Source organism: Neolamprologus multifasciatus, chromosome 5 (assembly GCF_963576455.1).
Source record: "Neolamprologus multifasciatus chromosome 5, fNeoMul1.2, whole genome shotgun sequence".
Taxonomy (NCBI): Eukaryota; Metazoa; Chordata; class Actinopteri; order Cichliformes; family Cichlidae; genus Neolamprologus; species Neolamprologus multifasciatus.
In genome coordinates, this window is record NC_140443.1 from 32,974,409 (window position 1) to 32,993,990 (window position 19,582).

A 19,582-nucleotide genomic window follows, 5' to 3' on the forward strand; every position below is an offset into this window, starting at 1 on the left:
ACAAATAAATATAATTTTGTGTATAAATATGCCACCATGAGGACACAACCTATTTTGGAATAATGTGACTGTGAGTAAATTCAATGGAGGTCATAAATCTTTCACTAAAAATTATACGTTGTACTGCTCCTGAGCTTCTTTTCTGTTTGCAGCTGTTCCTGTTGAACATGAGTTCAAGGAAAGGAATCCTGTAATTTCGGGTCTCAATAGAGTCATTCTGCTGATAAACATCCCATTGTTCAGGATTTGTAGCTCTAGTATTTTTAGTCACCTCAGAGAGTGAATAAAAGTTATATACTGATTTGAAAAAGTGAGCCACTGAAAGCCTGTACCCTGCACTCCTTAGTGGCTGTGGAGTGAATGGTTTATAAGGAAAGCTCATCCAGCCGTGTAAATATTCCTAAGACATTTTGGGGGATGGGGAGAGTACAGAGTCTGTCTGATATCTGCTAATGTCATCAGTCACCACTGTCTTAAGCTGTGCCATTTGCTCTGGGGTTTTTTAGCAGGGCTGCATGAATAACAGGTGTAGGTGTATATTTGCATGATATTTATCTATATCCATGCAAGCAAATGTTTAGAACAGCTTTTGATAGGTCACATTAATGTGTGTTCTTGCTTTGTTGATTTCCAGAATGTCTTAAAGTATATCATGAAAATATGCACAACCATCTCAGGATACTTCTTGTCTACTCTCCCATTTTTTTCCACCAATGTTTGTTTAATTTTCTAGCTACAAAGCAAAAGTACGTTCAGCACAAAAGTAATAACTGAGATAGAAATTTATATCTCTTTAACCTAAAGGAGCTGCCACATGGTTGTACGCTAAGTGAAAACACTGAGTTACTGTATTTGCATAAATAGCCTCTCGTCATTGTAAGACAAAAAAGCAAATGACCACGTCTTTGTCTTTCTAAACAAATCAAAGGCTAAAACCATACCTAAACAAGGCTTTGAGAAACATGATTGCCATTCATTAAAGTGAAAAAGAGCTACAATACTCTGGGACCAACGTGTTGTCAACGCAACACTTTGAGTCTTTAATTTCCAAACAGGTCACAGTCACCTACGTAGGACCAAATATAAGAACAGAAATTTAACTATAACCAGAATAGGTCCAAGGTCCAATTTATATTTGGAGAAAAAGGCTTTATTCTGGGATTTTTACTACCTTTCATGTGAGAACATGAAGCTGGAGGTGGGCAGAGCAAAACAAGACTGTAGCCCAGAATAGACAAAGCTGGACTGGGACTTATGCAGCACTCTGAGCTTTTAGCAGAAAACATACATGACATTAAGTCAGACACAGGATGAAAGGAAGAGTCGGGTTAAAGTGGGTTGCAAAGCAGATTGCAGGTGCAGAAAAAACTGCCTTTTAAGTTTGCCAATAGAAACCACAGAGGGGTATAAAGTGAACCTTCAGTGATGTGGACTAATGTGTAGAAGGCGAAACTACTAATTTAGGAGGCAAACTGGACTTATTTGGGAAAAAAATGTACATTTTTTTAATGTATATCAGTTAATTTCACCCTTGGTTGCAAAGACTTGGGAGAACAAAAACTGCATATCTTTATTTCCTAGGCCTGGAGTTAAGGTTAGGATTCAGATTGGGGTCAGAGCATTAAAATGGAGGGCAGGATAAATGACTATAAGTCTTGGTGTTGTCTGTAGATTTATGTTTAGCAGTGCCAGACAACGTCCTGTAACTGTATCTAACATCTGGTGTAAAAGTAACTGGTAATGGCAGGGATCAGTGGGAATGCTGAGGTAATAGCTACAAATTGCTCTTTAAATGTTCTTAACATACCTCTATGAAACAGTTGTGCTGAACTTTACAAACTTCCATAAACAAAACAATGTGATCTAACTTCTCAAATCTTTATAGCTGTGTTTTCATAGCCGGCAGTAGACTGTCAGAGTCTGGTTTCCTCTTTGTCATCATTTGAGTTCTGATTAAAGGAATTGTGCAGCATTTGTGGAAATGGAGATTTTTGATTTCTTGCTCAAGTGAAAGGATCATTTCTGTGTTCATGTCTAGAAGCTACAGCCAGGAAGGGTTCATGACTTTCTTACTGTCTTGAGATCACCAAAAAATGTATGTAGATATAGTTTTGGAATTTCGCTTCTGAACAGAAATTGGTAATATTTTCTTTTCTGCTGCTCTAGCATCAACATTTTGATCGGTGCCCCGAAAGCCAACACCAGCCAGCCCAACGTCACTGAAGGAGGAGCTGTGTACATGTGCCCGTGGAGCCAAAATAACTGCACCATTATCAGCTTTGACAAGCAAGGTAGGGTGTCTCGTTAAATCTAAATTAACGGTTGTCTTCTTTGCACCAGCGCAGATAAAAATCATGCTCAATATTTAAAATCCAAGGGAGACGATTCTCCCTACATCATAATCACAGCAGTGGCTCGTAGGTCATATTGTTCCACAGTATTAAAATGTCACTTTCCCCAAAGGTACCGTGAAATAGTTGAAACAGAATGTGTAGTAAATGCACAGCTGTCTTTACCTCACCATTAAAGTGGCTGAGAGAAGCTATGGGTAGCTTCCCCAGTTAAGCGCCGCCGTGCTTGACCTTGAGGTCAGGAGTGCGGCTCCCTGCCATCTTCCATCGCCCGATCTAGGGGCCATGTGTTTTGATTGAAACTCGCCTTTGATGTCTTTCCTGAGTTTTAATGGTGACTGAGTCTTTCCTCAACCCCACCCCTCTCTAAGGTTTCCACTTTGGGCAATGAGCTGCAGTTTTTTCACAGAGCTTTGATTTTTCTCCTCGACTCGGGGCCCAGTGTTGTGAGTGCTCTTTAATTAGCGCAGAGTCATTACGGGGACAAGGACCCCAGAGGACCCGGCCTTCCCCCGGCCCTGCCAGGAAAACAATCACCTCCATCAGAAGTGCAGGAAACGATAAGGACCACCGTTTGAGGATCAGAGGGTGCAACTTATCACGACCGACTGCGTGCTGATATCAAATTGTAGTTTGCACAGACCGAGAAATGTGGCTGTGCAAACTCTGCGCACATAAATATACACTCGCAAGATGTTTACAAACACAAATGGTCTCGGAAACTTGATATAGTGTATTAGAAAACACTTAAAACCACGCTTACAGTCACATTTACATTCAGTAGTCTCGCTTTTCCCATTTCAGGCCTCAGGATTAATGGTGTGTTGGAGGACATAGGCCAGACTCCATTAACCAAACAGGCACACTGAACTGCAGCCAGGAGAATTTAATGTCACCACTCTAGTAGAGACAGCAGGAACATATATCAAGAAAATCACCACGGTTAAGCTTACAGTTAAAGCCACATTATAAGTATAATTTACATTATTTGAGTGCTTAAACAGGGACTGAAGACAAGTGTTCTCATTCAGGCATGCAGAAGGCGTTAGGGTTTGTTAAGCGATCAGGGATCCTGAATGTTCCTTTTTATGCGTGTGAGACAAAAAGCATGCGTGTGCTAGAAATTGTCCGATAGCAAATCTCTACAACTTTTATTTGCCACTTAGTGAAGTGGTTCTTGTTTTAACGGTGCTCCAAAGAACATAAAGGCAACTTGGAGTCAAGCTTTGTGGACCAGGAAAAGCAGTTGGACTTGGAAATCTGTCTTAGTTTCCCAAATTAATTATTTTAACAGAATGTCCCTGAAACAGCAAAATTCTGGAGGTGTAATGTTGCTGAAGTTGCAAGATTAAAACTCTTTGGCACGTTCTTCTTACACTCCACCAAACCTTTCCTCATCGTTGCCTTAGTATTGCCAGGGCCTCTTCTTAAAACACATCTTGACAATCAAATACGACCGTTTGGGTTACAGTAACAACAAGGTCCAAGTCCTTTTGAGCTGTTTGATGTCTGCCATAGCATGGAGGATGGATTAAGACTGCAGAGCCCGGGAAGAAGGCCATAAAATATCCATGTAAAAAGCCAAGAACATGTGGGGAACTCTCTCAAACGAAGCCCAGACAGCACAAGTCAAACACAACACGGTGATCAGAGTTAAAATAGCAACTCCTGACATCACTGAAGTTTCCTTCTAGTCCTGCTTTCTGAGAACCAAACTGTGTGGTAACTATAAATCTTTTGGGTTTTCTTCTGTGTTTTCACAGGTGACCGGTATTTTTATATAAATGACGTGAACACTCAGGTTGAGTTCAAGTCTCATCAGTGGTTCGGAGCTACTGTGCGTGCCCATGGTAGCAGCGTCCTGGTAAGAATAGCTCATTGGCTAGCTTGCATAATTTTGCTGAAGTGGCCTGTGGCATATTTGTTTAATTGAACAGCTGTTAACATATAGTGCAGACTTTGTTGTCAGTAATTCTTTAATATGGGGTTTCGGAAACACATTCTCACACCCAACAGTAAACTTGGTCAGCACACTTTATCATTGCATTTTAACACAACAGCTAACTCAATAGCTTAAGAGACCAGGAGCAAAACCTCAGGACAAGCCAAGTGGCTCTTTTTTTCTACTTCTTCACAATCGTCTTGGTTTGTTTGGCGATTTGGTTTGGCTAGGTGACTAGTCAGCTTATGCTATACTATGACTTGGCCATTAAAGTTTCTTACTGTAGGCAGCAAGTCCAGAGTCTTAACAGATTTTTGTCTCGTTACACACTCGATGCACTAGTAGCTTAACAACTGAAAGGAAGTTTAAGAGTAAAGTTAACATTTTTTTATTGAGGCTTCTTTCTCTGGTCTCCAGGCTTGCGCTCCCAGATACTACTGGAGGACTGAACACGACATACCCTTCTCCGATGTTACAGGAACCTGCTACCTCGCTGTGGACAACCTCAAAAGATTTGTGGAGTTTGCACCATGCCGAACAGGTAAGCTAGTGCAGCAACAGCTACCTTTCAGGGGATTTCACATCTTAATCCACCAGGTGACCAGCAGCTCACGCACAATTAGGGTTAGCGTTGGATTTGTACTAAAATGTTGGATAAACCTTTCAAATGAAGTCTTACACACTCATTTTAGCATTGTACCTTATGATATAAGCCATCATAGGTGTTGACCATAACTGTAACACCACTCCAACTCTATATTTGAAAGAAATGGACTTCGTGGAAGAAATATGAATTGTGTTTGATGCATGTCAGAGTGATTATTTCTGAAAAGCTTCAGGATAACAATTTGGTAACAAAGCTATATATTTGGATTACACAGGGTTTGGGTTCTCTTATGACAACTTTAACCTTAGAGAGTTATTCTAATTGACACCCTACCCCTAACTACAGAGGTCAAAGGTTGCAACTCCATTATTGGCAGAGATGTTATGAACAACGTGAAGTTGTTGTTCAATAAATGTATTGATATTTAATATGTTATGTTGCTGCTCACTGCAGAAAGACATGGACCTGCTGGACAGGGCTATTGTCAGGGGGGATTCAGTGCTGACTTCACCAAGGTAAGAGAAATGTTTGCTAGTTTTATGCAGGAACATGGTCAGTGTTTCTCTCTTTTGGCTGATCAAAGCAGTGGAGATTACACTGTGTGCACCAAACATGCACAGTTTATTTGAAACGGGTGACACACAGATTCCTCAGCTCAAACTACTTGTGTGTGTGTTTTTCAGGATGGGAGGGTTGTGCTTGGAGGACCAGGCAGCTTTTACTGGCAAGGTGAGCTGAGAGGAATGTGATGCCGTATGGGTGTTTTAGAACACATCCTCCAGTGTTGTTTTCTTCTTCATGGAGAATGGATAAATAATTGGGAACCAAAGTTCGAGATACACATGCCTCACGGCCCTTTGTTATTGGTCTGTTCTGAAGGTCAGCTGATCTCTGCCACTACAGAGGAGATTGTTAAGGCCTACTATCCTGCCTACTTTCTGCTGTCGGTCGCCGGGCAGATTCAAACCCGACAGGTGCAGGGAAGCTATGATGACAGTTACCTGGGTAAGGAAGCACCTTCACCATTCCCAGCATAAACCCGTCCTATGGGCAGTTTTTGTTTTATGTCTGTTTTCTTAAGTCTTTGTTATCTATATATAATTATATCTTTTCTTTGAGTAACAGTAGAATGATCAACAATGCCCACAAAACACTGAAAATTTACAATAAAGTTTGACAAAATAAAAAAAACATTTTCAGCTTTACTGGAATGAATTGTCGTCAGTTAAGTTGAATGCCTGTGATGTTTAAGACCATCACTCTGTATTTAGTGGTGATGCGAACACGTTTCTGTTGTCTGAAGCTACCTAAGTGCGACGTGCGTTGAACTTGATGTGAAACAAACACATGCAAACGGAAGATCACACTCTGGGGGCCCAAATCAACACGATATATACAAAAATCCAAACAACTGGGATTTAAAATCAATTTTTTAAAAGACATATCAGTTTTTGAGGGCCCTTATGTTGCATGTATGCTTACGTCTTGCCAATGCATCACAAACTATTTGTAGTTTTTTATCCAAGAATACATTTATTTTTATTGTTTATTTGCTGTCATTCTGTGTATAATACCTCACAGTATTCATAGCATTGCCTAAGTACAGGTGTAGTGTGGTATAAGTAGAGTATAATTGGCCAGCAGACAGCCCTGTGGTTCTGCTTGCATGGAACAAATAGTATGAAAGTAAGAAGGATTATTTTCTTTGTTTCCTGACTGCCAGGACTTGTGAAAAAATGTATTTTAAAAAAATGACTAAGTCTGATGGTTAGAGTTAGAGTTACAGCTGAGGTCACCACCGACTTAGACCTCAAAGATTAATAAAAAAAATTAAAAAAAGATTAATATTTTTTCAGATTAATGTTTATAGAAAAATGGAAATAAGCTTTTGATGAGCGACAGTCAGAATGATGATTTTTTTTTGGTTACCAAGACTTACAAGAACAACTGAAAACACAAAAACGACATATTCTGATGGGGCAGCGTTAGTGTTGGTGAGTTAGTTGTTGGTTGGTTAGTGTTGGATGATTTCCACCTCACAGGGTTAAGGCATGTAGGAAAAAATATACTTTTATTGTATCCACCACTTCAAGATGTTGCTGTCCTGTCTCCTGCAGGTTACTCTGTGGCTAGTGGCGAGTTCAGCGGGGATGGTGAGGAAGGTGAGGGTCATATTTACAGTACTGAGAACCAAAATGCATGGCTGAGTGCGGGGATTGCTGCTTTGTTTCGATGCACGTGTTTGTGTAGTAACAGAAAGGTGTTATTAGCCTTTCAGGAAGCCAAAACATTCAGACCCCCGCCATCTGATAATTATGTTGTTACTTTTCTTTTCACAGATTTTGTCACAGGAGTTCCAAAAGGACTCATGCTGTATGGTTTAGTAAGGAGTTCCTATGTTCTTCTTGATTTTTTGCAGTACAAATAGGAAACGTGAGGCAACGTGAAGGTTGTCAACGCACGGGTTTTAATGGCTAACTCTCTTCTGTTCTGATATAGGTGTCCATATTAAATGGAAGTGATCTGAAATCTCTGCTAAACCTGACAGGGGAGCAGGTACGTACAAGTGTGACTGGATGTTTTTTTTTTTTGCCTGACTGCTGTTTTCATGTATGGTCCTATATTTAAAGTGGCATGTGCAATGGAGGGTTGGAGATGAAGGAATTTGCCCTGTGGAGAAGAGGCCTACGCCAGGGTCAGAGCTGCAGGTCACAGCTCGTGGTTTCTAAAAGCTGTTAATCAAACCCAGAGTTAGCAGACACCAAGATAGTGGTCAGCATATTGATTCAGGATGTGCATTTTTAAAGACAGTCAGAGCTGAAGAGCACCAGTGCTGAACAGATTAATCACGTTGGTATATTTAGCTCAGTTAGTCATCGAGCTTTATTTTTGACATGTTAACTTTCAGTGCTGTGCAGCTGTAGGTGTGAAATGTCATCTGTTAACCACCTACTTAATTTCCTGTGAAAATGTAAGTGCTAGATTACAAACTTACCCTTTACTATCATTAAAATACTATTTATCAATTCTCTAGTGGTGGAAAAGGTGAAGGTTGGTGATGAGTCATTTGTAGAGGGCGTTCAGAAGCCCCTTCCTTTGACCTGGAATGTTGACCTGGAAATATGAGTACATGTTTCATTTACATCCAGAATAAATTTTCCTTCTGTGTTTATTGTATTTGCTTAAAAATATAGGTTAAAACCAGTAAATGAAAAGGACAATTTTTGTCACACATTTTGGTTTTATTAATTTAGCTAAATTTGGATCTTGTCCCTCAACTCTGACACTGAATTGACTTTAGGGTGGGGTCGCAGACAAACTGTAGAAGGGGAACAGATACAGAAACTAAAAACTCTTTCCCTGTACAAACTGTCATGTGACACAAAGGTAACGGTATTGCTTGAGTTGTGACATACCAGTTACGTCATTAGACTTTGCTGATGCGAGAGCATGTGACACCTGGACTCATGGTAAAACATATGGCCAATCGTGCGTTTATGCGTGTGCGGCGCAGCCTGGGAGGTCATCAGTAAGTGCTCAGAGGTGTCCATCTGAGGGTGGAGGGCGCCGGATAAACTGTCAGGTCATAGTGAGAGTGATCTGGTGTAAACTCCCGGCTAATGAGGCTCCTCTCTCTGTTGCTGGTCTCTCTATGGGTGCTCAGACTGTGATGTAGAGATCAGCTGTGAAAACACACCAGAAAGCTTTTCTCCAAGAGGTCGTGTTGCTTTGCTGTTGAAAACGACAGTGTCGGTCGCTTGGCAGCAAAGTTGCAGAGCGGTACGGCGTCACGTGTACAAATGCAAAGTGGGTGTAGGTTAAATTGTAGGCTCTACATACGTAGAGTCAATGAAGAAGTTTAAATTAAACTTCAGAGTTAGCAGTTTGACTGCGTTGCTCATTAACCTTTGGTCACTAACCTTGTCTGCTTTTGGTGTTCCACTTTGTTCATCAGCGACAGCTTCTTTGGTGAAGGGCAATTATAAACTACCATTAGCATTCAGGTTAGGGCAGCTTTAATGAATGAGTAAAAAAAAGGCTCTTAATTAAAGACAGACAATGCTACATTTACATCACAATCATTTGTTTGTGGACTTCACATTTAAAAGCCTTTGCTTCAGCTTTATGGCAAACCCTACCAAGCTGGTTAGCAAGCTGTGCCCATAAACTGTAGGGTTGCAATGTCTCGATGCATGCATGCATCCAGGTAGGCAAATCCCAAAAGGTTGATTCTGTACATCCAGATGAACAGAATCAACCTTTTTGGATGTAGGGTTGCAATGCACACAGACACTGATGTGTCGAATTTTTCTCACCAAGACTGGAGGTCAAACATTTTGGACTGCTTCACAGTTGTTGTTTTTTTAGCTGATTTCAATTTTAAAGATTCTGCAAAAGGCACGAGCAGCATGGTTTGATTTTTGCCACTTTGTGAAATACAACAACAAAAATTTGTTACAGAACTTTGTGGCCTGGTCCTCATCTCTACAAACCTGACGCAGTTTGTCGAGCTATTAAAGGAAACCCAGACGTTGTGGCTGATGACTGAAAAGCCATCAGTGGTTGACTTTTCCTAGCTTGCTGTTCTCACCACAGCTCACCAGACCTCGGAAGAACATTACCAGAGCACTTGATTGTGTTTTCTTGGACTTTGAGTGTAGGGCAAAACAGTGATGCCAGAGTTTTACGTTGCTGCATTAGAACTTTATCCTGAGCCTCAGTGATTTATGTTACGAGCTGCTTTGCATGTGCACGACGGGAAAGCAATCCTAGCATTCAGTGTTGTTTTTCACAAAGGTTTCCAGTGTTGGAAACCCTTCAGTGACGCTATACTACAAATCACTTTGAAATCACAGTCAAACGAGGATGTAACGTGACCCTTATTCATCATACATGCTCATACATCGCATGAAATTAAACCGGAAAGCCCAAGTCCCACAAGCATTTTCTTGGGGTGTGCTTTAAAGGAGTTGTAGTTGTCAATCAGACCCCCTACCTCAACTCGAACTTACAGGAGCGTCAACACTGATGTGGAGGAGAGGAGACCCCAGGGGATTGTGGGATTGAGAGAGAAAAAGAAAGCTTCTGGGGGTGGTGGTGGAAAGATAAAAAGGAAACGTAGAGAGAAAATGAAAGAAAAGAAAGGGATCTGTGCGCTGTGGTATGATTACAGGCTAACTGGGTCTTGTTTGTAATGCATTCCAGATGGGGTCCTACTTTGGCTACGCAGTGGCAACCACTGACATCAACAGCGACGGGTAAGCGACTGTCATGGTGGCACAAAATATCAGCAGTGAGTGATGAAATGGGAGAGATACGATCAGCTAAAAGAAGAAACTGAAAACATTTGAAACAGAGGTCAACAGTGTGACTTTTGGACATTTCCCACAGAGGTTCAATTACTCATGCTTTCTAATGTGTCATTAAAATTTCCCCCTGAGAGTATTCTTGTTCTGTGCAATGGGTTCTTTTGCCATTCTCACTTCCTCACTTCCTTCTTCTTTTAGAATTTCAAAATTTACTAGTAGAAGAGTCACAGTGTAGCGAGTTAAACCCTGAGGACGTTCTAAAGCTCACACCCTTCTTTGTTCCGCTCTACACTTTCAGTCATGATGTCACATACAGTGTTAACCTCACACACTGTACAGTATCTGTGTAGAATAAGAGGCTTTTCCAGAATGTTAATGTTACTGGAAGTCACAGTGAAAGGGCAGTTAGGCCATATTTAGCAACTGTAGTGTGACATAGTGCTAAATGAAACTGAATACAACATTTAAGGCATTTAAATCAAATCTATGGTTGGACTGTGAGAGAAGTAGTCGTGGCTTAGCGAGAAAGCTCAAATGTAAATGTAGTGGCAGACTTTATTATTTCCAGATGAAATCCACACACGCAAAAATCAGCTATCGGCGCTAGCTAACAGAGTTGCCCTTTTAGCTAGTCACTGCAAATCACATTTGATTACGTTAATCTCAAGCTGAGTCACAATGCTGCAAACTCCTAAATTTACATAAGAGGGAAAAGGAGGATTACATTTTTTGAAGATGCATTTTTTCATTTCATTGTGTGTTAAAGGCAAATACTAAAAGGGGAGCACCTAAAATCATTCTCTGGTTATGTGGCTTTGACTCAAATTAGACTCTTTGTATCTTATTGTCTGTGTCAATGTCCTAATTTTCTTTTGTCCTCATTTAACCCTGTGAAGCCAAGTGTGCTTTTCCTCTGAAAAACCCCCAAATTCCACAACACCTTTTAAACAACTGCAATTACAAAAATATCGGATGTAGCAAATATGATACAAATTACAACTCATACATTACATCAAATTTCTTTCTTTAAATTTAAAAAAACAATGGATTTTCTGGTCATTAATTCATGTACAAGGGTAACTATTGTTACTCTTTTCTAAACTGAGTGGTTTCTGTCAGACCTGCTTCCAGAACAAAATGATTGGGGTGCATCAGACGTTAATCAGGGTGATCTCTGCCTATACAGTTTACTGGTCATCAAAACAACTCTTTATTGATATATATGGAGGTGTCGTTGAGGGTACAGGGTCTTCCTGTTGTCTTCATGGGGAAAGAATAAAGCTTCATAATTTGCTTTTTGCCCATAACTCCAGTCTGGATGACCTGGTGGTGGGAGCGCCGCTGTTCATGCATCGGGGGTCTAACGGGCGTCTGGAGGAGTTGGGAAAAGTGTATGTGTATCTACAGAGGGGTCCTCTGGAGCTGGAACCAAGTCAGTCTCACCTCCTGGGTCTTCAGGCCTTCAGCCGGTTTGGCACCTCTCTGGCCCCGTTGGGTGACCTCAACCAAGATGGTTTCAATGGTAAATTTGCATCATAGAGAATGTGCTGAATATAGACCAGAACGAGACAAAATAATTCAGTTGTTACACTGTAGGTCATAACCCCATTTCTGAACATACTTTACTATAACTTATGTAATTCTATTGGGAAATCCACCCATTGTCTTAACCACTTACACAGCTTAGGGGTTCAGGGAAACTGGAGCCTGGTGTAGAGGGGAGTTAAACCCTTGACAAGTTTCCAGTTCATCATTCCATTAACACATACAGTAGATACAGACAGCCTCACAGGCGCACTGTTGAACCTAGCATGCATGTCTTTGGACTGTGGGAGGAAACTAGTGCATCTGGAGAAAAGGGAAGGCTTTTTTTAAATTTGAGGCATCAGTCACCACCATGCCACCTTTTCTTTTGAGACCACGTTAGTTAAAGTAAGATTATTTTTCCATCTGGAGTCATTTATTTTCAGATGCATGGCTCTGTTCTTGTTCCTCCCTGAAATTCCAGGCATATGTGATGGGAGAGCTGCAGAAACAGAAACGGCCTAACTGACAAAAGACATAACCTTGATTAAGTCAGAAATAGTATGAAATTGATAATCTGGGGTAAAGGTGGGTTGCAAAGGAAACGGGATCAATGCTAAAGCACCCTTAAAGGAGCCACTATATGAGATTTTGGCAATATGACATGAGAGTGTAGTGTAGTGGTTGTTCTTGGCAAGCAGAAGGTTCCTGGTTCAATTCTAACCAGAGACACAAATGCCTTTGGCATTGTCAAATATAAATGAAAATGTTTCTGAAACAAAATCTGCAGAGCTACTTGCTGTGGTGAAGCCTTTAGCCAAAAGTGGCCCTCTTGTGTGCAAATAAGAAGTGTACCAGCTCAACTGTCTGTGGGCTGGCAGATTAGCAGATCTGTTGGGAGTGCTGGCTGAGGTGAACGTTGTTGCCTACCAGAAATAATACTGCACTCAGTTTGTTTTTTTAGATTTGGTTTCTGTCCCATGAAGTAGTTTCTTTCATACAGATCTGCACTCAAGTGTCCATTTGTCTAATGAGTTTCTTCTTTGGTTGTTTCATGCTATAAAAAGATCGAGAAAAGGGTGAAAAGTGCCAATCATATAAACAGGGAAAAGCAAATCCTCACATTTGCGCAGCATAAAGAGCCAAATATTTTGCTTGTTTATTTCCTACATGACTGAGTCAGTAGAAGGGAAAGAGTGTAGTGACTGATTTCATGTTTCAGCACTCGTTTAAACTGCCTCAGATGCTTTTCCAAATGTGAACGATAACTTGGCTGAGCTAACAGACACACTGACAGAGTCTACACTTCATTCATGCAAGATTCAGCCAAAGTCTAACTATGTAAATAACCAATAAACACAGCAAATGACTGAAGTCTGCTCCTTGAAAAACAACTGTCAGTCCTAGAACAATTTTTCTTCATTATTTTGTTGTTGAAGGAATATAATTGCGTTGTGCTGCCTTGCATAATAATATACATGTAGTTAACAAAGTCTTGTTGCTGTTTACGATCAGACGTGGCTATCGGCTGTCCGTACGGAGGAGACGACCAGCAGGGGTCGGTTTTCATCTACAATGGTCATGTCGGAGGACTGAAGGACACCCCCACTCAGATGCTCTCGGGCCAGTGGGCTTTCAGCTCTTTCCCGGCCAGTTTTGGCTTTACTGTGCGAGGCAACAGAGATCTAGATCAAAACGGGTACCCAGGTACTGCAGAAAAGGCTCCAACACATCTCTATCAACGCTTCTTCTTTGTTTCATTTCATTTATTGATTTAAGTCACTTTCCTCTTCTCGCAGACCTGATTGTCGGTGCTTTTGGGGTAGATAAAGCTGTCCTCTACAGGTATGTTTAAACTTTTAGTAACGTAATCACAATCATGCAGACCATTCTACTCATTCTTGTCTCGTGTCTGCAATCAGAGCTCGGCCAATAGTGAACGCCAGCGCGTCTCTCACAGTACAGCCGACCATGTTCAACCAGGAGGAGAAGCACTGCATGCTGACCACAGGGAATAAAAGTCTTTCTGTGTCTTGGTAAGGTATTTTCCTGTTCAGAGTTCGAAACATATGCTTATTAATAGGCGGATTAAACAGTTTTGATCTGATTATCACAGTTTGATTGAGCCTTTGGCACTCACCGCTGTAGTGGAAGTTTCTTTAATGGTCTACCAAAAAAGTTTAAGAGCAACTCAAGAGTTCTCTGAGGTTATGGAGCATCCCCTAAATTATGTAACACACATCTTAGTCAGTGCTTTACCTCAAGAGAATGTCAAATGACTTCATGTTTGCCAGTTTCCTCCTCTGAACACAGAGTATTCTTAGAATCAGTGGAAAAACAAGGAGTAAACTTCTCCCAGCTTTCATTCCCAATAAAGCTCTTTCCACAAGTTCACTTTAACCGTCGGATTCGGTGTGGAACCTTTAAATGCTGTTGTGGGGTGTTTGCCAAGCTGCCTGGTGTCTTTGTATCTGACTCTGATGTTGATACAAGCGAGTCTTGTTTTCATGCTTATTGCCGTATTTTTTGCTACCGTGGAAACAAAACGGAAACAGAGGGAGAGAGGAGAAGATGGGGAGGTGGGAGAAAGGTGGAGTAGCTACATGGAAGAATGAAAAGAGAGTTGGGCAGGAGACGGAGGCTTTGAAAAGGTTGGAAAAGGTTTGTAAGTTTTATGGAATGAATGAACACGATGTTGTTTGACACTACACTCATGTACGTGTGTGCATTTCAAAGCTAGAGCTCCTAAAAGGGACCTTTCATGTGTTTCCATAGTTACAACAGCTAATATTAAACATGACAAGAATTTTTACTTTTCACTTAAATTGCCTCACTTCGCTATAATTCTGAGGAATAAAGCTCGGGTGTCTGAGGTGTCAGACTGTAGCTTTTTTTTGCTCTTGGTTTTGCACCAAATCACAAGGCACTTCATATTTTAAGGTAAGGACCCTACGATAATACAGAGACAACCCCAACAATCAGACAATCCCCTATGAGCAAACACTTGGTGACAGTGGGAAGGAAAAACTCCTTTTTAACAGGAAGAAACCTCCAGCAGAACCAGGCTCAGGGAGGGGCGGGGCCATCTGCTGCGACCGGTTGGGGGTTGCAATGAAAGACTTTAGAGGAAGCAGTGGGAGTAGGATTGTAGAACGTGGTGATGTTGCATATCAGCTGGTCATGCGTCCAGCTGAGATGAATTGTGCCTAACCATGTCTGTGAGGGTGAAGTCAAACATAACCCAAACTTACAAATCACAAGTTTGCCTAGAGAGGATAAATAAATCTGTGTACAATCAGAGGAGAAGTCGATCTCACGAAATGACAAAACTCCCGAAAACATATGAAGAACGTGATCCAGCGAGATGCCAAGCAGCTCCCAGGTGTCGGCAAACAGATTTACACAGCTTGTTTCCTGTGCTTTTATGTGCACCAGTCAAGCACATAGTGTAATTGTTAAGTGCTGACTTAGTGTTATTATTCCAGCACATTTACAGTCAGTGTTTACTTTGGTTTAAATGTAAGTAAATGGCCAAGGATGGCTGGGATTCATTTAGAATCAGATCAAACTGACAACATTTTCGTATCTAATTGAAAGCTGTCTGGGGATGTTGCATAAACATAGACTGGAGCATTCCAGTGTTTTATTCTGATCTCTACCAATCTGCCACACCTGCTGACTGCAGGAGCGCAGCAGTGGATCTTCTTGTTTTAACTGGTTAATCCTACCATCCATTTCCCTCTGTGAGTTTCCCATCACACCTTCTGCTTTGTCCAGTATAATGTTACAGTCACGGTACACAGAAAATCTACCGTATTTCAGTTCTATGGTTATATAATGAGGTAATAATAACAAACATCTGGTACTTAGCAGGTTCTAAAGTTAGGCAAATATAAAAGCAAAACAACAACACTAAACTATTTTATTATTATTTTTTAAAAAAGCTCAAATGCAGTGTGTAAAAACTCCACCTGTGTCTAGAGCCACTTTTAGCAGCAATAACTTTAGGTAATCATTTTCCGTATGACCCAGTTTCGCATCATTGTGGTGGAATCTTTGCCCACTCTACTTTACAACGTTGCTTCAGTTCATTGAGGTTTGCGGGCATCTGTTTATGTGCAGCTCTCTTAAGGTCCTACCACACCATCTTGGCCAGGTTGAGGTCTGGACTTGGAGTGGGCCACTGTAACACCTTGACTCTCTTCTTTTTCAGCTGCTCTGTTGTAGATTTGCTGCTGTGCTTGCGATCGTTGTTTCATGACCCGATTTTGGCCACACTTTGGTTGTCAGACAGACGGCCTCACACTTGACTCTAGAATACTTTGGTGTACAGACCAGTTTATGCTCAACTCAACAATGTGCTTGGTGGTGCTGCAGTTACTATGAGATGTTTTCTATAAATGTGGTGCTGTGCATTATGACCAAACATCTTCTCATGGTTCATTTTCCTAATTTTAAGACCTGCTAAGAATCAGATATTATTGCTTAATACATACAATCCTACACTTTAAGAGAGGGAGTACTTTCTGTCATCAGATTACTTTCCTCAGAATTTGGTCTTCAGAAGGTTGCAAACAGTCTTAGACTGAATTTGGCCCTTCTAATCTGTATCTGAATTCATTGCACAGCGTTGATTTAGATACACTGGTTCTCACACTTTTTCTGCTATTTCTCATTTAAGAAGCACAAAACTAAGTTTTTTAAAATGAATTAATAACAATAAAAAAGGATGCAGTTTGATTTTGACACAGGTAGCATCAAAGGACCCTTTTATTTGGTCTCCCTAAGAGAAGAACCATAATTATTCACTTTATTTACTGAACAGCTGCCTGATAGAGGCATACTGTGGATGCTTAATGCACACTGACTTAGTGCAGGGAAAAAACCCCAAAACAATAAATCTATCAATAGGGGATACTTTCTGAGGAAGACAGAGCTACGGCTCAAATAAAGTCAAGACATCCCTGCTAGCTCTGCATGCTAATTTTTAAAGAATATTTGTGTCTGTCTTAAACCTCCAGCGTCAGCATCACTTTCTGCCTGCTGGCTAATGGGAAGCACCTCCCCTCTCATCTAGGTGAGGCACGCACACACAAACACACACACACACACACACACACACACGCACACACATGCACACACAAACGCACAGATGGTCCCCATTACCTTGCTTTCTTTGTGCAGCCACAAGTATGCTAGCCCTCACTGTGGTCAATTTGGCAGTTAAGATCAAGATAAAAGAACAATCGTGTAAACACAGGGTAACTTGGTGGGCTCCGGCAGTTTAGAAAAGTGCGTGTGTGTTTATTTGAAGTGAGTGGGTGTGTATTGTCTCTGTTCTCTGCATAGTTGTTGTCATGTGGTCTGCAGCAATGCTCTCTATGTTTCTGTACAGAGAACAAAATAGCACACAAAGGCTATTTGCCGTAATAATATTTACTCCTGCATATGTGTGTGTTTGCATGTGGCCAGGCAAACACAGACGACTGAGCACATATGCGTTCGTGTATGTGCTTTGCACCAATTGGCATATTTGTGTGAAACACAGATGTGTGTGTCATGCATTTTTTTTTAAGGCTTCGTGGCAGAGGTGCAGTTGGACAGTGGGAAGCAGAAGCAGAAGGAGTCTATCAGGAGGACTCTGTTCCTGGACAGCCAGCAGCCCAGCCTAGTGAAGACCTTTAACCTCACCAACAGAAAGCCCCTGTGTCACAACAGCAATATCTATCTGCGGGTCAGTCACACATTTTTGCACCTTGAGGTCAAGCAGATGTTTTCCATTTGATTTTTTTTTAGCAAACCTTTTGTTTTGGTCAGGTAGAATTTATTTATCTAGTCAAACTAGAGAAGATATAGGACTGCGGCCTCCTTGTGACTAGGAAAAATCAGCGGTTGCCCAGTGATTCCACTGAATGCTTTTGAGGGGAAATAGCTGTAAACCAACTGGTCGCCTAGAGGTTGAACATACAATACCCTCAGCTTCTGGGTAGCCACTTTTCATGTCAAAGGAATTGCACAGGAAGCAACCTGTCTCCAAACTGTTGTGGTCTGATTGCAATCACGTTCAGGTTCTCCATTGGCAAAGGCTTGCAAATAACATGTTGCAGTTGCAGTCTGCACTGCACAGATCTCTTTGTAATAGGGTACTTCACTTAACTGGTTGCATTCCTGTATAAAAGAGACGTTTCTGAGTGCCCATGTCATTATTTCTGGAGAAATGTCTTCATTTCTGTTTCAAATCTACGAGGTTCTGTCTACATTCTGAATGATAAGTAGTTAATATGAATTTCTGTATATGTAGATGATAACAGATTTACAACAGATGGGAAAATATTTCTGATTTTTACCATATTTGTATTTAATTTATTTAATTTGACCTTTATTTATACAGGTAGTCCTACTGAGACTCAACGTCTCATTTATAAGAGAGACCTGTTTCAGACAAACATATTAAAATTACGACAACAAAGAATAGCCTAATGTTTACACAGTCATTTCAAAAACAGGAACAAGTTCCCATAGTGATGATTTTACAAGATCATTTTTTCATGAGAGCTGCGAGTCATTCTGTAATGCATCCAATGAGGACTGGGCAGAAAACGAGAATGCCTTCTTTCCAAGTTCTGTAAGAGTCTGATAAATAAGAGGGGAGTAAACCACAAAAAGATTTATAGATAAAATTATACCAATGAGCCATCCTGTGTAAGGCCAGTGGGAAGCAGTCAGCCAGAGAACAGAAAGTACAGTGATGTGTTAAAGGTTTACAATCACAATAGTTTTGGTTGTGCTGCTGTGTCCAGCCACTGTGTGACTGTAACATGAGATGCTCCTCAATGAATAAGAAATGATTGAAGCTAAATAATTAGCATGATCGCTTATAAAGCATTCATAACTCGATTTGGAGCCTCTGAAAAGTACAAAAATACAGTGAAATACATCCATGAACCGAATAATTCAGCAACAAAAACTTAATTTTTATTCTGTGACAACAATATAAAGCAAGAAAGACCTCAAGCTCTTTCTCTTACCTTTCGGAATCTTTCTCTTGAGTCTCTTTCTAGTTTCTCATCAAATACAACTAGTTCAGATGGTCATCTGGACCTTTGGTGCATGCATGTACTGAAAGTTAGTACCATAGTTAACATATAAAAAACATTAAAAAAGGACAACATATCTAACAAAAGTTAACATAAACAGTGAATCTGAATCATTCATGAGCTTTGCAAATCTTTTGTAAGGAATGAAAAACTTTTAATAATTTAAAGGCTAAAAGATATGCAAATTGCATTTTGGTGAGGAGATATTGGCTATAATGATAAGTACACCCAGCAATTTTCAGATAATGTACTTACTAAATGTACTTACAGGCAGAACTATGATAATAAGCCTGCAAATAGTCGCTCATATTTCATGCTGTCATCTGGGCAGGAGAACAAGCACACATCATTTACAAACATGAAAGTAATTGTGCAAACAGCCCTTATTCTTCAGACCAACCATTTCACAAGTATGCTTTTAATAATTTTTGCAAATTTTCTACTTCTTAATGTTTGGAAAACACTCCAGCCCTGCTGCTTTTCATTGGAGCCGACTGGTTTGCACCTGCAGAACCAGGTGAATGCACTTAACTTTCAGCTAATACCAAGGTTGAAGTCATTTCCTAATAACAGGGTTTGAAGTTGCTGTTTGAAGTGCTACGTGAGGTGAAACCGCTTCAGTACCAATCCTCTCATCACTTAGTGGTGACCTGATCAAAGATTGTGCCTGACAAAGGCTCTTATGTCATACGTGTGGATGTTCACTGTAAGATATAATGAGCAGAGCACTTTGGTCTCTGACAGGATAAGAG

At 40.7% G+C, this 19,582-nt stretch overlaps 1 protein-coding gene across 1 annotated transcript in view; it reads left to right on the forward strand.

Moving 5' to 3' along the window:
* The window catches only part of LOC146519150 (integrin alpha-5-like), a 54,369-nt gene that overhangs the window by 7,223 nt on the left and 27,564 nt on the right, over positions 1-19,582 (forward strand). Inside the window, exons 2-17 of the mRNA XM_085160845.1 lie at positions 2,167-2,291; positions 4,115-4,215; positions 4,711-4,834; positions 5,354-5,415; positions 5,584-5,629; positions 5,780-5,905; positions 7,018-7,062; positions 7,240-7,283; positions 7,400-7,456; positions 10,106-10,158; positions 11,523-11,731; positions 13,249-13,440; positions 13,533-13,578; positions 13,656-13,769; positions 16,755-16,810; positions 17,310-17,467. Of these exons, the coding sequence (XP_085016971.1) occupies positions 2,167-2,291; positions 4,115-4,215; positions 4,711-4,834; positions 5,354-5,415; positions 5,584-5,629; positions 5,780-5,905; positions 7,018-7,062; positions 7,240-7,283; positions 7,400-7,456; positions 10,106-10,158; positions 11,523-11,731; positions 13,249-13,440; positions 13,533-13,578; positions 13,656-13,769; positions 16,755-16,810; positions 17,310-17,467 (1,558 nt within the window). The remainder of the gene's footprint in view (positions 1-2,166; positions 2,292-4,114; positions 4,216-4,710; positions 4,835-5,353; positions 5,416-5,583; positions 5,630-5,779; positions 5,906-7,017; positions 7,063-7,239; positions 7,284-7,399; positions 7,457-10,105; positions 10,159-11,522; positions 11,732-13,248; positions 13,441-13,532; positions 13,579-13,655; positions 13,770-16,754; positions 16,811-17,309; positions 17,468-19,582) is intronic.